This window comes from Oryctolagus cuniculus, chromosome 1 (genome assembly GCF_051225735.1).
Source record: "Oryctolagus cuniculus isolate XC-2025 breed Fujian yellow rabbit chromosome 1, ASM5122573v1, whole genome shotgun sequence".
Lineage (NCBI taxonomy): Eukaryota > Metazoa > Chordata > Mammalia > Lagomorpha > Leporidae > Oryctolagus > Oryctolagus cuniculus.
Window position 1 is genome coordinate 230,288,738 of NC_142867.1, and position 21,552 is coordinate 230,310,289.

The 21,552-nt window shown below is 55.8% G+C and overlaps 1 protein-coding gene across 7 annotated transcripts in view; it reads left to right on the forward strand.

The window, feature by feature from the left end:
- The first annotated feature begins 431 nt into the window (after positions 1–431).
- Positions 432–21,552, forward strand: part of MVB12B (multivesicular body subunit 12B) — a 174,460-nt gene continuing 153,339 nt past the window's right edge. The window contains exons 1-2 of one of the 7 annotated variants that reach the window (XM_089320037.1): positions 432–1,104; positions 15,359–15,481. In XM_089320037.1, coding sequence (XP_089176163.1) covers positions 1,024–1,104; positions 15,359–15,481 — 204 coding nt within the window. In that variant the 5' untranslated portion in view covers positions 432–1,023. The remainder of the gene's footprint in view (positions 1,105–15,358; positions 15,482–21,552) is intronic. The other 6 variants (XM_089320051.1, XM_089320045.1, XM_089320056.1 and 3 more) reach the window with 6 other exon arrangements.

Sequence of the window (21,552 nt, forward strand, 5' to 3'; positions counted from 1 at the left end):
TCTGCACCCTTTTCTCGAGGCTCAAACAGCTGTTTCGGAAAAACCTAGCACGTGTGTGCTGGACACTGACGGGACGGCTCCTCCGCGCCAGCGTCCGGGCCAGAAACTTCTCAGATGGCACCCTCGCCCCTGCTGGGGCTGTGCTGAGGGTGGTCCGCCCCTGCCTCTCCTACAAGCCCCTCTGCGGACCAAGCTCTGGGACCCCTCCCTCCTCACCCAGCTCCAGTCTACTGGGCTTGTACCGTTCCCCAAGTACTGCAGGACAGGATCCTGCCTCCGCCGCTTCTTCTAGAAGCTTCCCTGAGGCCAGCCCCATACATTCGGCCTCCGAGGTAAATCCTGCGTGCAGCGAGGAGACCGCAGCCGGCCTGAGAGGCTCGGCTGGCCCCCGCTAGGGCAGCGCGGGCAGTGGCAGGAACCAAGGGAGCGCCCTGGGGCTCCGCAAAGGAAGGACGCGAGTCCCGAGAAGAGGCCGGGGGGCTTCCGGGACCTGCAGCCACGCGGACGACAGCGAGGCCCAGGCGACCTAAGCGGGCCGAGGGTGCCCGGAGAAGCCCACCTTGGGGGCAAGGGACGATCCACGCCCCGGGCGCCCGAGGCCTGAGGCCGGAGGCCGGGCAGGGGTCGCCCGCGGGCTCCGTGAGGCCCGGTCGGCGTGCCGGGGGCCTCCCCGGAGTGGACAAGCCGAGCCGGCGGCGCGGGTTCGGGACCCAGGACTCCCGCTCCCTCCTCCCGCCCAACCAGCCTCGGGCGCCGGGCGCCGCCCCCGAAGCCAGCGCCACCGCCGGGGGCCCGGAGCCGGCCGCGGCCCGCGGAGGGAGCCGCCGCCGCCGCTGTTGCTGCTGTCGCTGTCGCCGCAGCCGCCGCCGCCGCCGCCGCCGCCGCCAGGCCGCGCCCCGCCCCTCCCGCAGCCGCCGCCGCCGCCGCCGCCGCCGCCGCTCCCCGCGAGGCTCGCGCTCGAGCTGCGGCGCCGGCTCCCGCCGCCTGGGCCCCGGGCCCGGCCCCTCCCGCGCCGCCCGGGCGATGAGAAGCTGCTTCTGCGTGAGACGGAGCCGGGACCCGCCGCCGCCACAGCCGCCGCCGCAGCCGCCCCAGCGGGGAACAGTTAAGTGAGGCCCGGGCGCCGCCGCGGCTCGGCCGAGCCGGCCCTGCTGCCCGAAGGGCGGGCGGGCGGACGGGCGGGCGGACGCGGGCCCCGGGCCGAGGGGCGGGCGGACGGGAGGAGCCGGGCCGCGCCGAGGCCTGCGGGCTCCGTGCCCGGCCCGCGGCTGGGCAGGCCCGGGCGGCCTCTGTCGGGCCCGGCGCGCGCCCGCCCGCCCGCCGCGGCTCCCCGTCCCTGGCTCGGCCTTGCGGCGGGAGGGAGCGGGAGTCCGAGTGCAAAGCAGCGCCCCCAGGGCCGGGCAGAGGAGGAGCCGGCCCCCGAGAGCCTCCAACGCCGTGGGAGAGGCGAGGCGAGGCGAGGCGAGGCGGCTCACCTGTGCCGCGGCCACCTGGCCGCAGGCTGCGGACCGTCGTTCGGCCGGCCTGGCCTGGGGGTCCAGCTCTCTTTGCTCACATGGATGCAGGCCGGAGTGCACCTGACCCTGAGACATCCTTCAGGGGTGCCGGCCACTGGTGTGACCTGGGCACAGCAGAGAGAATCTCCCCCCCACCCCAAACCCTAGGGCACCTGTCTGCAGGGTGAGATGCCCGGCCGGGTGCCCATCCAGGCTGGATGGTCAGACATGGGTTGAGCACCCTAGAGTGACTCCAGCCTAAGTGAGGTGTGAGCGGGCAGCGCCAGGGCATAGCCAGGCGGGAGACAGAGCACAGGTGGCCGAGGGAGACCCGGGAGCATCCTTGTCCTTTGTTATCAACACACAGCTGTTCCTAATATCAGCCTTTCTCCCCGTTAGAGATGCGGTTCTTCTGTTCCCTGCCCCTCAACAAGCAGCCCGTCCAGAGGAACACCCCGGGAGGGCAGAAGCCCCTCTCTGCTCCCTGCCCAGAGACATATTTCCGCCATAAAAGCAGAGAGCAGGCCAGCCCTGCTTTAGGGGCCTTTGTCTCTGGTGGTAGCTTCTCAGTATGGTCTCATTGTGTTTCTCTCAACAGCTGGCTGCATCTCATCTCATTTTAGCACGGAGGGTTCAACAGCCCTAGCTGCCCCAGAAAAGCCTTAGAATACTCAGTAGATAGGCTGTGTGGAAGCCTAGAGCCCATGAAAGCCGGGGTGCCTGATGGTTCATTGCTGGAGCTGGTGACACGTTTCTTGTTTGCTGGAAGTCGGGTGGGGGTGCTTTGAGACCCCACAGCACACGCAGAATACTTAGAGGGGCCTTGGAGAGAAGGGGCCTCTGCAGGTACCTGAGCTCCAAACCCCTTGCTCATCTTCACGTTTTTCGTTCCTTTTAGTGGTTAGGTCACACCCTGATTCGGCTGAAGGCAGGGTCACTGCAGGGTGTCACCCGCACCCCGCCTCTCTGTCCTGCTGGAGTGCTTTGTCCACTTGCAGCTGGAACATTGACAATACCACGGCTAAGGGCGAGGCTTGGAATCCGGCCTCGGCTTCAGTCTTGGCTTTGCTGCTTTGCATTCGTGGGCATATTGGTATATTTTTCTGAGTCTGCGTTCTCTCTGTGGAGGGAAGCGAATGGCAGCCTCTGTCTGACTGTGGTGAGAGGTTCAAGGGTCACTGGAAGAAAAGTTTAGCTCGGTGCCTGGCGTGTGGCAAGTGGCCCATGAGCTTTAGCTGTTTTCATTAAGGGCTTGTGAACTGATGACTGAGAAGGATCCTTTGTTAATTTCTAGTGTCTTCTTTTTTAATTTGTTTATTTGAAAGGCAGAGTGACAGAGAGAGGCGGAGACAGACATCATCCATCGGTGGTTCACTCCACAAATGGCGGCAACTGCCGAGGCTGGGCCAGGCGAAAACCAGGAGGCAGAAACTCCATTCTGGCCTCCCACGTGGTTGACAGAGGCCCGGCACTTGGGTCTTTCTGCACTGCATGAGCAGAGAGCTGGATCGGAAGCGGAGCAGCCTGGACCTGATGCTCTGTTATGGGGTTCCGGCGTTGTAGGCAGAGGCTTAACCCACTGCCATACAACACCAGCCCATAATGTCTTTCTGTTTGTGGTTATTACTTCTTATCAGGCCAAGTAGGAATGCCACAGTGTGAGTTGGTTCAGGGTTTTGGTTGTGAATCTCAGGCTACCTCCTGAATCCCAGGTCACCCTAGGCAAGTTATGGGACCATTCTGAATTCCCATTTCCTTAACTGTGAAAAAGGCAAATAAAAATAAGCCTACAGTAGCAAATAAAGCTAACCTCACAAGGATAGTCAGTTGGAAAGATGAGGAGCTCATGTGTGTGGCTGCACCCGGCCTTGTGCAGGTTGGGGAAGGGGGTGGATGTGAAATTTAGGTGGGCCGCAGTGTCAGGTCCCGACTCCTACAGTGTGTTGAGGCGGAGGTTGCTGTAAGAAAAAGAATTTTTTTTTAAAGATTTATTTATTTGAAAGGTAGAGTTACAGAGGGAGAGAGAGGTCTTCCATCTGCTGGTTCACTCTCCAGTTGGCTGCAACTGCCGGAGCTGTGCCGATCTGAAGCCAGGAGCCAGGATTTTATTGCAGGTCTCCCACACAAGTGCAGGGGCCCAAGCACTCAGACCATCTTCTACTGCTTTCCCAGGCCACAGCAGAGAGCTGGATAGGAAGTGGAGCAGCCGGGACTCGAACCGGCACCCATATGAGATGTTGGTGCCACAGGCAGAGGCTTAGGCCACCATGCCACGGTGCTGGCCCCACAGAATATCTTTTGTACATATTACAAAGCAGCACACTGAGTGAACACGTTGCTAGATGCCCTCTCAGGGGGTAAGGGGTAAGGGAGGGCCTGAAGCTTCGTCTCTATCAAAATCGTGGCAGACCTGCTTCTGGGGGAATTAGCAATCCACTGGCTCGGGCACTTGTACCTTAGCAGGTTGGAAGCAGGGCATGCATCGTGCTCAGAGGGCGACGTCTTCGCTGCACTGCAAAGTATGGATGGCACTGGAGCCGAGCGCAGGCAGTGTCAAAGGTGCTATTACGATGATGAAGGTAACAAATGAGTACAAGGCTGGATGTGGTTGGGCTGGCCGGCTGTGGGTGAGTAAGCAGGACCTCCTCTGCTAGCTGGCTGTGGAAGGAGAGGCCTGGGTTCCTGGAGTGGGGGGCTTCACCCCAGGCTGCTCTCGCTGTCCCCAAGGCCCACTCTGGCCAGCCTTTCACGGCCCCCTTGGGCTCTCTCTGGCTTCCTGCACGCTGGGCTGCCCTTGGGAATTGTGGTTTCCCCATGTTGTGTGTGCTGTGTGCAGCAGCCTCGCCTGAGTCAGATCTGTCTGCAGCTGCCTGGGAGGCAGAGCCGCTGCAGGCTGCGTGACATCGCCTCCCTCGCTGGGGACATCCTGTGGGCATGTGTTTGGTTTACTTGACACGCTTCTGGCAAGATGCGGCGCATGTCCAGGCAGAAATGTGAGAGGCCCGTGGGCCTGGAGCCCGGGGATGGCACACGGAGCTCTGTGGCTCATACGTCCCCGAGGACCAGAGGGCCATCTTACTGGGCCTGTGGCTGGGATCAGCGTTGAGTTGTTCTTTCCTTCTTTATAGTTACAGAAGCTAAGCATCCCACACATAGACACAGACACACACTTTTTAAAACAGATACTGATCAGCGCATCAGAAGAGTATCTCCTGACCCTTTAGAAGAGAGAAATAGATGAGTTCTTAATGAGTTAAATCTGCCTGAGGTGTTTATGAAAATGCAGATTCCAGAACCCCCAATTTTGTTGAATCACAGTGTCTGGGGGAGGGGCCCTGGATCTGAGTGCTTAGCAAGCACCTTGGGTGGTTGTTTTTTTTTTGTTGTTGTTGTTGTTTAAAGATTTATTTATTTATTTTTTATTTGAAAGAGTTACACAGAGAAGGAGAGGCAGAGAGAGAGAGAGAGAGAGAGAGAGAGGTCTTCCATCTGCTGGTTCACTCCCCAGTTGTTCGCAATGGAGGGAGCTGTGCTGATCCGGAGCCAGGAGCTTCCTCCGGGTCTCCCATGTGGGTGCAGGGGCCCATGGCCTTGAGCCTTCTTCCACTGCTTTCCCAGGCCACAGCAGAGAGCTGCATTGGAAGTGGAGCAGCTGGGACTCAAACTGGCACCCATATGGGATGCCAGCACTGCAGGCGGTGGCTTTACCTGCTACCCCACAGTGCCGGCCCCTCTTGGGTTATTCTTCAGCCTCCTGGAGTTTGAAACCCCAGTTCTAGACGCTACTCACCAAGTTGTTAAATGCACACAACGCACAGCTGACCGTGGTCACCAGCTTTACACGTGCAGATCAGTGGCATGAGGTGCATTCGCGTTGTGCAATCGCGTTGTTGCTCCGGGCCCTTTCCTCTTGCAAAGCTGAAAGGCTGCGCTCCTTAGACACCGCCTGCGGCCACCACTCTACTGCCCGGCACGGAAGTGGGATGCACAGTGCTCGTCGTCTTGGTGCCTGGCTCATCTCACTCTGCTTAACGTCCCCCAGGTTCCTCGGGTTGTATCCTGTATCAGAAGTTCCTTCTTTTTGAGGGCTGAATAATATTCCATTGAGTGTGCCGACCGTACTTTGTTTACTCGCCTGCAGATGGACATGTGCGTGCCTCCTCTTTTTTGGCTGTTGTGAATAACCCTCTTTTGCTTATATACCCAGAGGTGGAGTTGCTGGGTCATGTGGAAATTCTCTTTTTATGTTTTGGAGGACCTACCCTACTGTTTTCCATAAAATAGTTACTGTTCTATTTTACTTTCTCACCAGCGGTGTGCCGATTTTCCCGTATTCTCACCACCACTTGTTATTCTGGTTTTGTTGTTGTTTCCGGTAGTAACCACCCTGTTGGGTAATCTCATTTGGATTTGATATGGGTTTTCTTAATGACTAGCGGTATTGAACATCTCTTCCTGTGCTTGGCCATTTGTATGTCATCTTTTTTTCTTTTTTTAAGATTTATTTATCTATTTGAAAATCAGAGTTACAAAGAGAGGAAAGGCAGAGAGAGAGAGAGTGAGAGAGAGTGTCTTCCATCTACTGGTTCACTTCCCAGATGGTCACAATAGCTGGACCTGCGCCAATCTGAAGCCAGGAGCCAGGAGCTTCTTCTGGGTCTCCCACGTGGGTGCAGGGGTCCAAGGACTTGGGCCTTCTTCTACTGCTATCTCAAGCCATAGCAGAGAGCTGGATCAGAAGTGGAACAGCCGGGTCTCAAACCGGCGCCCATGTGGGATACCGGCACTTCAGTCCAGGGATTAACCCACTGTGCCACAGCGCCGGCCCCTGTATGTCATCTTTGAAAAAACACTTATTTAAGTCCTCTGCCCATTTTAAAAAATGATTTTTTTATTTCTTTTTCATTATTTGAGAGGCAAGGAGAGAGAAAGACTGAGACAGAGAGAAAAAGAGAGAAGTCTTCCATTCACTGGTTCACTCCCCAAGTGTCCACAACAGTCAGGACTGGGCCACACTAAAGGCAGGAGCCAAGAACTCGGTTTGGCAGGGCTGGTGCTGTGGTGTAGTAGGTTAGGTCTCTGCCTGCAGTGCCAGCATCCCACATGGGCACCAGTTCATTGTCCTGGCTGCTCCTCTTCCAGTCTAGCTCTCTGCTAATGGCCTAGGAAGGCAGTGGAAGATGGTCCAAGATGGGCCCTTGCATCCATGTGGGAGACCCAGAAGAAGTTCCTGACTCCTGACTTCTGGCTTCTGGTTTTGGATCAGCTCAGCTCCGGCCGTTGTGGCCATTTAAGGAGTAGACCGGCAGATAGAAGACCTTTCTCTCTGTCTCTCCCTCTGTAACTCTGCCTCTCAAATGAATAAACTAATTAAAACAAAACAAAAGCCTCGGTTTGGATCTCCCATGTGGGTAGCAGGGACCCAACTACTTGAGCCATCACCTGCTGCCTCCCAGGGTCTGCAGTGGCAGGAAGCTGGAATTGAAAGTGAAGCCAGGATTCAAACCCAGACACTTCAGCATGAGTTGTGGGAAACCCAAATAGGATTTTTTTTTTTAAAGATTTTATTTATTTGAGAGAGTTACAGACAGTGAGAGGGAGTGATAAAGGTCTCCCATCTTCATGTTCACTCTCCAAATGGCTGCAACGGCTAGAGCTGGGCTGATCCAAAGCCAGGGGCCAGGAGCTTCCTCTGGGTCTCCCACATGGGTGCAGGGGCCCAAGGACTTGGGCCATCTTCTACTGCTTTCCCAGGCCATAGCAGAGAGCTGGATTGGAAGTGGAACAGCCGGGACTCCAACCTGCGCCCTTATGGGATGCCGGTACCACAGGTGGAGGATTATCCTACTGCGCCGCAGCGCTGGCCCCCGCAAGGAGAATCTTAACTGTTGTACCAAACACCTGCGTGTAGTAGTTTGTCTTTATGTTGTTGAGTTGTGGAAGTTGTTTATAAATTCAGATATTAACCCTTCTCACATGTGATTTGCAGATATTTTTCCCATCCTGTAGGCTGCCCTTTCACCCTGTTGATTGTGTCCTTTGATGCAAATTTCTTACCCTGACTTGTCTATTTTAATTTTATAGGGGTGGAAACTCCGCCCAGTTTAGTTCATTTGCAAGGGGTCACACAGCTGTGTCAGATCTGCAGTTGGCGCTCAGGTCCCTCTGACTCCCAAGCTGCCCCTTTCCCGTCCTCCGAGTTGCCTGCCATTGCCCCGCCCCATCCCAACCCCTCTACACCCTGAGCTAACAGCATCAGAGGCCCCCTGGGGGTCTGAAGGCATGGGTGGGTTGGAGAAGCGCTCACCTACAGGGGAGGACAGAGACCTGGGACTCTCTTCCTTCAGACCTCTTAGAAATAGCAGGGGAGTGCAGGTGGGTTTTTGAGTTTAGTGTATGGTGTGTATCTGCTTGAATATTTCATGGACTCACTTCCAAGCCCATTTGCCACTGGCAGCTCCCCTACATGCCCCTGTGATGCAGGAGGTCCCTCCACGCCTCTGTCTCGCAGGGGGAGCAGCCCTTCTACACCTGCCCTGGCTCACCAGGCGGAGGGGAGAGTCCCCTCATTTGTAGCCCCTTACTCTTAGATTCCGTCCCACAGCCTGTGAGGGCCAGGTCTTCTTCACCACAGATCCCTTCCCTGGCTAAGCCTTGCCCAGTGTCCCCCCTGGCCCAGACCCATTCGGTTAGAGTCTGAGCAGGGTGGGGATGCACAGCTCACCGGCCTGAGCCCCCGCTACCCCCGCTAGGCCCTCGTCCAGCCTCACTGCCTCTTCAGGTGCTCGGTCCTGGGCTCCGGGGGTTGTGGTGTTTTCCCTGCGTGGGCCTCTCACTGTTGCCTTTTCTGCTTTATGTGTCTTCTTGTCCAATAAAACTTGGCAATTTTTAAAGCTTTATTTGGGAGGTAGAGTTAGAGAGAGGGAGAGACAGAGAGGTCAGTCCTCCATCTCCTGGTTCACTCCCCAAATGGCTGCAACAGCTGGGGTTGGGCCAGGCCAAAGCCAGGAGCCTGGAACTCCACCTGGATCTCCCACGTGGGAGGCAGGGGCCCCAGTGCGTGGGCTGTGTTCTGCTGCTTTCCCCGGGCTCATTCTAGGGAGCTGGATCACAAGCGCAGCAGCTAGGACTGGAAATGGCACCGATTCGGGATGCCCGTGTTTTAGGTGGTGGCTTAAGCCATTGTACCACAGCGCTGGCCCTGAAGCCTGGCAGTTTTGGGAGGCCAGGGACTTCCTCCATTCATCCACTGTCCACTTTGTGAGTCGGCAAGGTGGACCCAACATGCACTTGAACAATTTACATTTCGCTAAAAAAAGTGTGCACCCTTCTGCAGGGCAAGGCTGTGCCTGAGCACACAGGTGCAGGCGTTGTGTACTAAGACCACGTGCTTGGGTGATACCAGGGTCTGAGTGACAGCTCCTGTCTGCGGGATGGGACATAGGACCCAGATTTTAAGTGGTACGTGGGTGTCATGGGGGAGAAACTGGATGCTCTCGGCTGACCTGTGGCAGGGAGGGAAGAGATACGGGAGACTCATTCTGAGGCTCATCTCTATGAGATCACTTTCAGGTTTCTTTCTTTCTTTCCTCATTCATTCATTCATTCATTCATCATTTGTCAGGCTCTGAGTGTGTCCCTACTATCTTCTCAAATTTCACATCGTGGACCAGTGGTTTCAGAGTTGGCTGGGAGCTTGTTAGAAATGCAGCTCCACCCTCAAGCTCCCCCTCCCACACTGACTCCCTGAGGGTGGGGCCCCAGGGTCTCCATCGCAGACCCTCCAGGGCACTCTTCCCCACGCTGACATGGGTAACCCTGCTGCAGAGTGCACGACTTTGCATCGTTGTCACTGCTGTACGCTCAAGTGCTCAGCACAGCTGCTGTGGTGCCCCAGGCCTTGGTAGAGAGCAGGCTGTGGAGCGGGGCCCAGGGGGAGGGTGGTGCCTGTTGTCTGTGGGATGCGCAGGCGAAAAGAGGCAGCAGGACACTGGGCACAGGCCTGAGTCTCAGGAGGAAGGTCCAGGCCATGGAGGAGTTTTGGAAGTCGTCAACACATGGGTAGAATAAGACCATCACATGTTTGGAAAGAGATTCTCAAGACCCATGTGAAAGCCAGGAGGGGCGTGGTGGCCGGGTTGACCGAAGCCAGGCTTCTTATGGCCTGGCAGCCCTTGTCACCGAGGTGACATCTCTGCCATCACGGAAGGGTGTGACTCACGTCTCTGAACTCTGAGACCGTTGCTTTGGGAGCTTCTTGGGATGGTTTCGTTGACAGGGCATCTGCCTACCACTGGGGGTCCTTTTTCCTGCTCTGCAGGGGACAGGCAGTGTGACACCACCAGGCAAGCCCTGGTGGGAGTGGGCAGGGTCGGCCCTCATCTGCAGGGATCGTGAGCACACTGGAGGGGGCCCCATCCTGAAACGTGGTCCTTGGTTTGTGCAGAGTTGGGCAGGGCCTTGGCCAGGGCGGTGCCTGAGGACTTGATCCAGGTTTATTTTCGGAGAAGGAATTCCGGGACGAGCATTGTACTGTGCAGGGGCTGCAGCAGCCTGGACCTTGGGCCTGCCTCAGATACCGATGGGAAAATCTTAGGTTTGCTCATCAGAGGGTTGCTGTCGGTCTAAGCCTGGGTCAGATGGAATCTGTTTGTAGTGTGTTTATAAACCAGATTCTTCTATTGGGAGAAGCAGGCCTTTAGTGGGGCAGAAGGGGAAGTGTGGGGAGGAAATGCTGGCAAGGGGTAGTTTCCTAACTGGAAAAGTCTTTGTGATCTAGGAGAGCTGAGAAAAAAATATTTACTTTCCCAGGATGGTATCCAACAGCATGTGTCAGAGCGCTCTGATCCTGACTGGTTAACCAAGTCCGAATCAAAGGCGAGTCCTGGGCTCCACGGGGACACTTGCCAGCCTGTCACAGTCCCCCATGGGCAGTCCAAGAGCTGGCCGAACAAATGCCTGGGTGCTTCATGGACCCTGGCCTCAGCCCACAGCCCCCTAAGGAGGAGGGGTCTCTGCCCCTGTGCTGTAAGGAAGTGGTGTGCGTGCGTGGTGGTGTGCCTCGGTGAGGCCTAGCCATGGGCTCCCCCGCCCAGGGACAGGGCAGTGTTCTCCAGTCTCTTGCTGGCATTTTGTCAGCTGAGAGGTGCCAGCAATCCTGGGGCAGCGGAGTGGGGCATGGGCTCCTGCAGACCATGGCTGCCTGGCAACAGGCAAAGAGCCTCCGCACAGCGGCGGCAGCGCCAGCTCCCCGTGGGGGGACGGGCTGTTTCGCTGACCACCCTGCTCTTGCGCTGTTTCCCACCGCGAGTGGCATGTTTATTCCCTTCCGTCCCGCAGCCCGGCGAGCTGGGGCGTGGGCAGACAGTGTATGTCTTTGGTGCACTTGGTTTTGGATCTCAAGCAAGCTTGTCGTCCTGTGGGGACTTAATTAACCCACTGGTTTTGTCATCTCAATTGCAGTAGCCTCACTTAACCTGCCCCCTTTAGTACGTTGGAATTACTCTCCTCCAAAGCTCTGTGCCAGTGGAGCCTCCAGCCCTGGCGGGTGGCGCTGGCCTGGCTTCTGAGCCAGCCTTCCTCACCACGGCAGGGAGGCAGGGAGGCTGGGGCACCTCCTTTGAAGGCAGCACCCCCTGCCCCTGCCGTCGTTGCCCCTGAAAACACTTTAAACTCCTTGGCCCAGACCCGCCGCTGGAAGGGCCCCTCGGATTGAGGTCTGAGCTCTGTTGGTCGGGTTTTGATTTCAGTACGGGAGCTGATAAAACGCGATAAACCCCAGGCTCACTAGGGCCGTGGAAATTAAACAGAGATGGTATCAAAGTTCCCGAGTTCTCAACTGTGGTAGAGTAGCTTCGGCTCCTCCCGGACCGCGGCTGCAGGCTCGCCTTTGATTCTAAAACAATGTTGAGCGTCTGTCCGCCAAGCCCGTCACTGCAGACTTTTAGGGATTATGCTCTTGGTTGTAGTAGTTCTTTGATCAGCTACGAGGGAGCAGTGTGCCGTCTGCGTGAAGGGGCTTTATAGTTAAAGTCCATATCTCTGAACCTGGATGGCAGTGCTGGGCCGTGTGGCAGTGCTGGGAGCCGGCCCCACCCCCAGTGCCGGCAGAAGCAGGAAGCAGCCCCTCCCAGCCTGCGTGGGCAACACTTCATCCTCCCTCTCCCCGTCTTGCCCAGACCATACACATGTGCACAGGCACACACGCATACACACGTGTGCAGGCCTCTCGGGGCAGACCCCGGCTGCCTCCAGCCTTGGGAGTGATCTGGCAGAGGCTGCGGCCCGCTCAGCAGAGACGGTGGAGTGGGGATTGGGGTTGGATAATCTGCAAGGATCAGCTGAAGGTCAGTGTCGCGTGTCTAGCAGCAGATGTGACTCCCAGGCGCCCACCACCTGCGTTTATTGAGAACAGAGTTAGATGCAGGCTGGCTCAGTCCGCCAGCTGTGGAGAATCTCATCGTCCCTTCTCTTGTCATCCAAACGCTGGGTCAGCTCCTGGCTTTCCCAGAACAGCGCCTCCTTGCAGGCGCAGCTGGGATGGCACGAGCTCCCCATTTGGCGGCCCTCCTCCGTGTTGGCCCCGCAACTTCGCCTGGTAACAGAGCCCCTGTGTGCTGTGGATCCTGCCCACCCGGGCCGTAGATCAGCCCGTTCCCTCCTGTGCGGCGCACCCATCTCCCTCATTAGGCCTAAATTTACCTCCATCCTGCGCAAACGTGGCCCTAGCTCATTTTTATTGTTGTAAATTATTTATGAGGGGAATGTCGCATCTTGAAACTGAGGTGTGAGGAAAATTAATCCCCTGTTACTTTTATCTTTCTCTGCTTTTCTCCCTCTGGCTTGACTTACTGAGCTGTGGTCAAAGGTAGAGAAGCCTTGGCATTTTAAACCATAGTTAGTGTTGACACGCTCGCTCTCTCTCGGGTAGGATGTGGGGCCCTGTGCACAGGGGAAGGGGAAGCAGGCAGGAGGCAAGGACTGGGGGTCCCACCGGCTCTGCCGTCTTTCTGCTGTGGCTCGGTTTCCTTTCCTGTAGGAAGAACACAAGCCAGCCGGCTCCCGGGCTGAGTGTGCGCATCCACTGAGCGGGAGCCTGGGAAAGCGTCCCGAGAACTGCAGCGCGCCCTGCAGCGCGGTGGAGCTGCGTGCGTGGGTTGTGTGCAGCTAGGATTTCGACACAGCCGCGGAAGCCGGATGAGGGCTGCTGAGATGAACCCGAGGGTGTTGCAAGTGGGCCTGAGCGTCTTGTTTTAGTTCAGTGTCACCTCTGGCCAGACAGGTTAATGCTGGCTTTAAAACTCTGCACCCATGGCCTCCCTCCCTGGCCACATTCACTCCGCAAGCTCATTCGTGGCCTCTTGTTCCCCGAGCAGAGGTCGGGCCTGCGACCCCCGGGCCGTGGAGTCCTGAGGTGCCACCCCTTCCGGCTGGAGGCAGCACGCAGCCGGGAAGCCGAGTGCTAGTTAATAAATGGCCTTTTGTTAGGAAGGTCAATTGAAGTGATGGTGGAGACGCTGTTAAAAGTAATTTGCAGTCAGAAAATATGTAATTCAGGGCAAGCTGCTGTGAGTGATGGCCTCTGCCATGGATATCCTGGGCCTTTCTCATTAAAGGCCTCCGTGGCTGTGGTGGAGGGGCAGCCCCCGTGGCCGGGCTGGCCGCAGCCCTGCACCGTGAGAAGCCATTTGTCTCTGTTTCACAAAGGCTGCCTTGGTCCCCAGGGCAAGGCAGCTGGGGGGGAAGGAAAGGAGATGGCCTGTGTTGGGACGCTTGGTGCTGCTGCCTGCCGGCCCTCCGGCCTGCGCAGGCTGGACTCTCTCTGACCGCACAGACAGGCCCGGCTGCTTTGTCTGCCTCGGCTGGAGACGCCTGCAGCCATCTTGGAAGCTGCTACTGGGCTGCCTGCTCGGTGCGTTCTGGGAGCAGCAGCGTGTGCTCAGAGCCTGTTTATCCCGTGCGAGCGGCTGTGCGCTTTGCAGCCAGGGAGCCATACTGTCAGTGCCTGGTGGAGAGCGTTGAGACCGGAGGACGTGCGTCTCTCGGCAAACCAGAGATTTCTCATCTGTGCTTACCTTCTGCCTCCCTCGTCTCTCCTCTCTCTCTCTCTCTCTCTCTCTCTCTCTGACAGTAGAGGCAATATGATCTTGAAAAAAAAGCCTTACATGTGCTTTATTAAATTCACAGCGTGATGTTTTAGCACTGGCAGAATATGTACGTTCTGCTAATGGGATGTTAATTACAAAGCATTTTTGGTAACCAACAGCAGGTACCAATATTTCGCAAACTGCAGCAGTGCCATTTCCATGTTATCAATAATGCGGACTTTTCCACACGTAGAGACTTTTGGTGGGTGCTTGCTTTAGGTCAGGCAAATGCAGATGTTTACGTCCAAACCTTTATCGGGGGCACGCAGGCGTGTTCGCACAATAAGGATTCACTTAGTGCCTACTGTGTGTAGGAAGTCCTCAGCCCTGTGCTTCGTGCAGATAAACCCTGCCTGATAAACGAGATTTGAAAACAGGAGATGGTGCAGCATGGTCTCCTGCCCCCTGCCCCGGCCTTCTAGAAGCGTATTTTCAGCAGAATTAAGTTCAACATAACCTAGTGTAGCTTTTGTCGTAAACAGAAGCTGTGAGTGCAGCTGTGCCCGGTGCTTCCTCGCTTCACTCCATGGCATTGACAAGTCTGTCCGGAGCCTTCGCGGCTTCCACGGGCTCCGTGAGTGACGAGCATGCAGCATTTGGAGTGTTCCTGTTTGGGACGCTGCAGGCTTTTTAATGGCCTCGGCCTTTTCTGACTGTATGCTGGGAAGTAAGAATGTCCCTCCGTCTGCCCCCCCAGGCAGGGTGCTGCGTTTGCTTTGGAAGCGGTAAGCGTCCTGGAAGGATCTGGCAGACCGATGGCCGGCCAGCGGAGTTTAATTGCCGCAGAAGGAGGTGGAATGTAGCTTGCTCTTTTTCACCACTTGTCCTTTTAAAAGGACTTAAACTCGTTTACATAAGGTGTTGCCTTTTTATTTGCTTTCTGCTGCGCGGCCACTCGAGCTGCCCGGACCCAGTGCTCCCTGTGTCCCACCTGTCTCCTCGGCTCACATCAAGAGGCCGTCAGCACAGAGTAGGAGTTCTTGCTTCCCTCCCCTCTCCCAGAGTGCCCGGCGAGGATTGTGGTCACTTAATGTTTGCATTGAGTCAGTGTCTGTGGGCTCAGGGGGGGAAAAATCTGCCAGGCCCCTAGGGAACGGTGCCCACCTGGCTTCAGGCTGTGACGCCGGCCTCCGGTGCTCTTTGTCGCGTGCCCGTTGTGTACCAGGGCCTAACGCTGGCCCTTCATTTCCCTCGATTCTCGGGTCTTGCAGCAGCTCCGAGACTGTCAGAACCATAACCTTGTTTTATGCTTAAGAAAAGGAATGCTCCAAGAGGTTCATTTGCTTTTTCAAAGCCACCAGCCATTGAGCCATGGAGCCTGGACTCCAGTCCTGTGGCCAGAACCGGAGGCACTGAAAGGAGAGAAGTGAAAGGTGTTGACCATGTCCAGTTTAGCCACAGAGGAGCTCCTGGTGCCCGTTGAGAAATCAGGTGGTTGGACGGTGGAGTGGAGGGTGATTTGCCTCTGGGTCTGAGAGCAGGGAGCTGTGCTAGCTCAGTGGTCAGAGCTAGCTGGGGACAGTCAGGGGCCGGAGACGATTTGAGTCCTTGGCCTGAGGACGGAGTGAGGCGCGGTCAGGGCTCCTTCAGCCAGGCTGGTGCGTGGAGCTGACGCAGGATGTTTGCCCCCGACCCTGGTTCCATTGTCGAGACTGTGTTGTTCATATTGTGAGCTCCGTGTGAATTTTGTGTTTCCTTTCTTCTTTCCTGAACCAGGACCAGTCCACCATGCCTGAAGTGAAAGACCTCTCGGAAGCCTTGCCGGACACCTCGATGGACCCCCTCACGGGGGTCGGGGTGGTGGCTTCGCGGAACCGCGCCCCGACAGGCTACGACGTGGTAAGTCAGGCCTCGTGCCGGCCTTTCGCTCCCTGATCCCGCAAGTGCTTGTCTCCTGCAGTCGAGGCCCTCTGACCTGTGTGTGGACGTTCCTTCCCTCGGGGGAGTGGTCAGGGAGGGAAGTGTCCCCCGTGGGAGGAAGTGTCCTGGTTTGGAGGTCACAAAGACCTGAGTCCGTCCAGGATGCTTCCTGGTCTTGACCTTGGCTGAGTAACTTGACCTCTGTGCCGATCATTCTCACCTTCAGGAAGATTTAGAGGTTGGAGTCATTCATTTCCTAAGTCACTTGTAGTTGTAACATTTTCTGAAGAGGGACCAAGAGTCTGTGAAAGACTGGAGGTTGTCATCTTTGCCATGTATGCATAAACGCACTGTCATGATTTGTATAGCTCTTTGCAGTTTGCCCAGCCGTGAACCCATTCAGCTCCCACTGGTCCCTGGAAGGCAGGGGAGCAGGCCGCTGTATCTCCACTGTGCTAGGTCAGGGTCCCCAGACTCCAGCAGGTGAAAGGACAGAGTCCCAGGCCTTGGGTGTGGTGAGTGACCAGGGCCAGGACCCCCCCTCCCGCCAGCTCCAGGCTCTGGCTGACCACACAGCACCACTTGGCATAGAACGTCCCTTGATTTCCAGCACAGGTTCGTGCCGGCGTTCTGTGGTCCCGCTGGTTGGAACCAGTCGTTCTGTTGTGTCAGTAGAGGAATTCTGCTCTGGGTGGAGCTTACCAGTGCAGAGTTCCGTTTGGAGGGCTTCGTTCTCAGTCAGTATCACCATATGCCCTGGGAGTCTAAGGTCGTCTTATTTTCACTTTCCTCGTTTTGTGTTTTTGACATTTTATTTATTTTTTCCTTGGAAGTGTATATACATCAAGAATATATCAGAATAGAAGACCGCGTGTGTCATTCGGCAGCAGTGCACACCTGCCAGTGATTAGATCATCCTGATGTCCCAGGCAGGGTGCCTGGTCCCACAGAAGCCCGTGAGAGGGGTTTTCAAGCTCAGTGCTCTTGATGTTGGAAGCCAGATAGTCGGATAATTCTCTGCCGTGGGGCTGTTCCGCAGCCTCACTGGCTGGCCTCTGCCTAGTTGATGCCAGTAGTACCTGCCCCCCCCACCCCAGTGGTGACAACCAAAAATGTCCCCAAATGTTGCCAAATGTCCCCAGTATGAGGGGGTAGCAAGCAGAATGGGCCCCATTGGGAACCGCTGCCGTCGGGGCTGGGGCATGGGGGGCGGGGAGAGGCACATTAAAGTGCTGCCTGAAAGCTTACAGACGGCCCGAGAGTGAAAGAGTGGGGACCCTCTGACAAAGCTTTGAGCCTTACCTGCTGCCGACTTCACAGCACTCTTGGAATGTATAACTTTCCATAAAATAGAATCATTACATATGGCTTTGTGCCATAAAACTCGGGGAAGCTAATAAAAGTGTTCCTGATTTGAGAAGCCGAAGTGTCTTTTGATGAATGAGGTCTGAAGCAGCAAGGCCGTGAATCAAGGCAGGGCCTGGGAGCTCTCAGCCACTCTGGGGGAGGATGGCCCCCGTCGCTCTCCTGGGAGGACTCCTGGGGAGCACAGGCCCGGGCGTGGTCTCCCCGTCTTCCTGCTGCTCCCTCTTGCTGATCTGTCGCCTTCATATGCCGTACCTCTGGGGTCATCTTCAATGCCTGGCTTGTGGCGGCAGCTGGCCTTTGGTAGTCTGGCTTTCTGGAAGTCTCGGTGAGTCTGACAGGAGCAGAATCTATCCCTATCATTTTCTCCTAACAGGAAGCTCAGGGCAGAGGAGCGCGGTGTCAGATGAGCACAGTTAATAAGCACAGTGCATGATTATGCCGTACCGTGCATTTTAGCGGGAGGTGAGCAGGGCAAGGGGCTCGAGCTGGTAATTACCCAGCCTCCGCGCGGCCGGGAGCGCAGCCTGGCCCGGCGCCCTCGGAAAGCCCTTCCGGGGACAGAGGTGGGAGTCATCTCTTTGTACTGGCCTCTGGTGTCTTCTCAGGGTCTGACCCCAAGTTCAAGGGGGCAGCAGGCCGGGCAGGTGCAGAGAGGTCCTTCCACTCCTTCTCTCTGGGGTTTCGCATCTAAGGCAGCGCCAGGCCCAAGTGCAAGGCCAGGCTGCAGAAAGGCCCGGGTGGTGCACAGTGGGTGCGGACGCCCTGCTGCGGGCGTGGCGAGCCCACCGGCTGTCTCCTGTCTGGTGTGGGGTGGATCCATCCTGTGCCCAGAGTGTGCCCAGACTGTGACCGCCACGTGGCTCTGCAGGGGAGGTCCCAGATGGACCGCTGACCCTGAGTAGCACAAGTGCCTTCACACGGGGTGAAGTGCTGTTGGTGCTTAGTGTAAAAGATGCGGTGTTTATGGATAGAGATTCCAGCCAATGGCTTCCCTTCTCTCAGGTCAGAAGGAGATGCTTGATCTTGTGGACTGGGCATTATTTGGTAAACGTCTCTGTTTCTGCAGGCTGCTCGGAAGTAGCCCCCCACCAGTTCTGCAGCCACACCCTCAGATCTTGGGGGGACTGTGGATATTCCCTCTGTCGGTGGTCGGGGTGGGTCCCATGTGTCCTTGTGTTACTGCAGGACCCGGCAGAATGGCCCCGTGCTGGAGGAGCCTGGTGTTCGCCACAGGTAGTCGTGCTGTTTTGCACAGGTGGACGGTCAGTCTTCAGACTGTAGCGGCTGAGCACTTCGCACGATGGCCTCCATGCACAGTGTCACTCCGTGCTGCTCAGGATGGCCCTGAGCGCCACGCCGGGTGTGGGTCTGTGTGTTTCGGTGACATGATCCTGCCTCTCTCCTGCATCCTGTGCCTTCTAAAAGGGTGTTTGCGACTCACACTACAGCCTCACGCCGTGTTGATGAAATGACTTTGTGCCGTCATTCCTTGCAATTCATTTTCTTCATACTTCTAAAGCGTCTGTGCCTCCCACACCCCCTTTTTGTTAAAAATTTACCCATCCTTCAAAACTTAGTTCACAAACCTCCTTAATTAGACTTTTCCTTATCACTGCTCATTCATTTGTGTATTTGCTTGTTAGTTTCACCTCCTGTAGGAGCCCTGGAAACCTGGCCTTCTGGGAAGGTTGAGTTCCATGAGGGGGTGGGGTGGGGGAGCATGGGCAGATGGATAGGGCCCAGGAGAGACAAAGTGGTGTTCCTGCCCCGCCAGGAACTTCCCACCACAGTCCGGCTTTCTGGAGTTCTAGAGCAGAGATCAGCCCACATTTTGCTCTTGGTCTGAACAGTACAGTGCTTTGTCTCTCCTGGGCCTGGGGACAGTAAACACCAACCTCCAGGCCCTTCCCCTCTCCCGCCAGCTCTGCCTCTGGGAAGCAGATGCAGCAACAGTGGGCAGCAGCTTCTTCCTGTTGGCTTTGATCCCCTCTGTTTTGCCATCAAGGGGCTACTTTTTACTTACTTTACCTATTAAAAAGCAGACAGAAGTCTATCTACTGGTTCACTCCCCTAATGCCCAGAACAGCCAAGTTGAAGGGGCCAGGTTGAAGTCAGGAGTCCAGAACTCCATCTGGGTCCTCCACGTGGGTGACAGGGACCCACGTACTTGTGCCATCACACCCTGCCCCCCAGGGTGCACGTTATTAGGAAGCTGTAATTGGAGCCCAGACTCTGACAGGGCCTGCAGGCACCCAAGCAGCATCTTAGGAGCCCCCCACCGACGCCTGGTCTGCAAGGAGCTGGTTCTAACTGCTGAAATAACCAGACTGAGGCCGGCCTAAAGACGGGTTTATTTTCAGAACCAGAGCTTGTTTTGATAAAAGGCACCAGGTGTTCCTCCTTTTTGTTTTGTTAGAAAATACATTAAGCCGAGGTTTACTGAAACTGCGAAAGTGGTTTTATGACCAGCCCTTGGGCCTTCGTTCCTCGTGGCCTGAATTAGCAAACTCTGGTTCTGTCTCATGTTTCCCCTTGTCCTACAGAGCCCTGGCCCCAGGGGAGTTGCGTGGGGCAGCTCCTGAGAAGATGCACCTGGTACACGGGGTGTGTGGGAAGCAGGTACCTGCTGGCTGTTGGGATGGGCCTTTTAGGAACCATGGTTTAAATTGCTTGACTGCAACCCATGACCCAAAGACTTTGGTTCCCACTAAGGGCTCATCCTAAAGTGGATTCGTGTAGCGTGGCGAGGACTGCGTGGGAACAGTGCAGTGTCCCGGCACTTCCTTCTTTCCATAAAACTTCCTGTTCACAAATCCGAAAGACTTCTGAGATGAAACCTCGTTTAACTGGGTTGATGGAAAAGATGAGATGCTTGCTTTAATTCCTCTTTCATTTTAAAAATTAAGCTTTTAAATTTTGAGATCATTGTAGATGCACATACAGTAATAGAAAGTAATGCAGAGGCCGGCGCCGCGGCTCACTAGGCTAATCCTCCGCCTAGCGGCGCCGGCACACCGGGTTCTAGTCCCGGTCAGGGCGCCGGATTCTGTCCCGGTTGCCCCTCTTCCAGGCCAGCCCTCTGCTGTGGCCAGGGAGTGCAGTGGAGGATGGCCCAGGTGCTTGGGCCCTGCACCCCATGGGAGACCAGGAAAAGCACCTGGCTCCTGGCTCCTGCCATCGGATCAGCGCGGTGTGCCGGCCGCAGCGCGCCGGCCGCGGCGGCCATTGGAGGGTGAACCAACGGCAAAAAGGAAGACCTTTCTCTCTGTCTCTCTCTCTCACTGTCCACTCTGCCTGTCAAAAATAAAAAAATAAAAAAAAAAAATAAAAATAAAAAGAAAGTAATGCAGAGAGATCCTCTGTGTTACCCATTCCCCTCTCCCCCAAAATGAGAACATCTTGCAAACTGTAGTACAGTGTCATAACTAGGATGTTGTAACTGACACAGTCAAAATACAGAACACGTCTATTTTAAAATACCCAGGGGTTTTGTGTTGTTTTGTTTTGTTTTGCTTTGCTTTTTGTTTGTATGGTGTGGCCAAGATACCAAGAGAGGCTTGCCATCAAAAAGATCGTTGTTACAATTACAAAGAGGAGTCCACTGCCCTGCGGTGGGGGCTGCCTGGGGAAGCTCAGAGGTCACTTGGGGGCAGAGGGAGCTGGGGGAAGCAGGGTGGGAGTAACTTCATCAGGCTGTGTGGCTGGTCCCGAGGAGCCTGGCCCTGGGGTGCTTCGGGGCAGGGGAACAGTGCAGTGGCTGCGGGAGGGAGCAGGTTAACAGGTGGTGAGGTGTGGACTCTGGATTGGTTGCTTTGCTTATCAGAGGTGTTGCTCACAGTCAAGACTTCCTGTGTCCCTGAGTTGGCTAATCCTGGAGCAGTCCTTCCCGAGATGTAAGGCCCCCACATATCAGAGTGGCAAACGGCCTGGGAAGAGGAGCCATAGCACAGTTTCCTTCATACTTCTTCACGTTCTTCACGTTCCCTTTTATAGCCACTCTCACTTCCCTCTGGCACCTCCGATGGTGGCTAATCTGCCCTCCACTTCTGTGATTTTGTCATTTCAGAGTGGAGTTATACAGGACGTAGCCTTTGACGTTGTCTTTATTCTTTCATAAAGGCTCAGCGTGGGGCCAGTGTTAAGCACTAGGTTAAGCTGCGGGCTGGGAGCAGAGCCAGCATCCCAAATGAGCGCTAGTTCGAGTCCCTGCTGCTCCACTTCCGCCCCAGCTCCCTGCTGATGCACCTGGGGAGACAGTAGAAGATGGCCCAAGTGCTGGGCCCCCCACCCCATGGGAAACCTGGTCGGAATTGCAGGCTCCTGACTCCTGCCTGGCCCCGCACCATCATGGCCGTTTGGGAAGTGAACCAGCGGGTGGAAGGTTTATGTTCTCTCCCTCGCCTCTCTCTCTGTAACTCTGCCTTCAAATAAATAGCACAAATCTTTAAAAGAAAGCTCAAGAATCATTCAGAGAAACCATTGTGTGTATCAATATTTGTTTTTATTGATAAGTAGTCCATGGTATGGATGTATCACAATTTATTTAACCCTTTACCTGTTAAAAGACATCTTGATTATTTCCAGTTTGAAGCTACTATGAATAAGAATACTATAAATACTCATGTACAGGTTTTTGTTTGGACATGAGTTTGTATTGCTCTTGTTAAGTGTCCAGGAGTGTA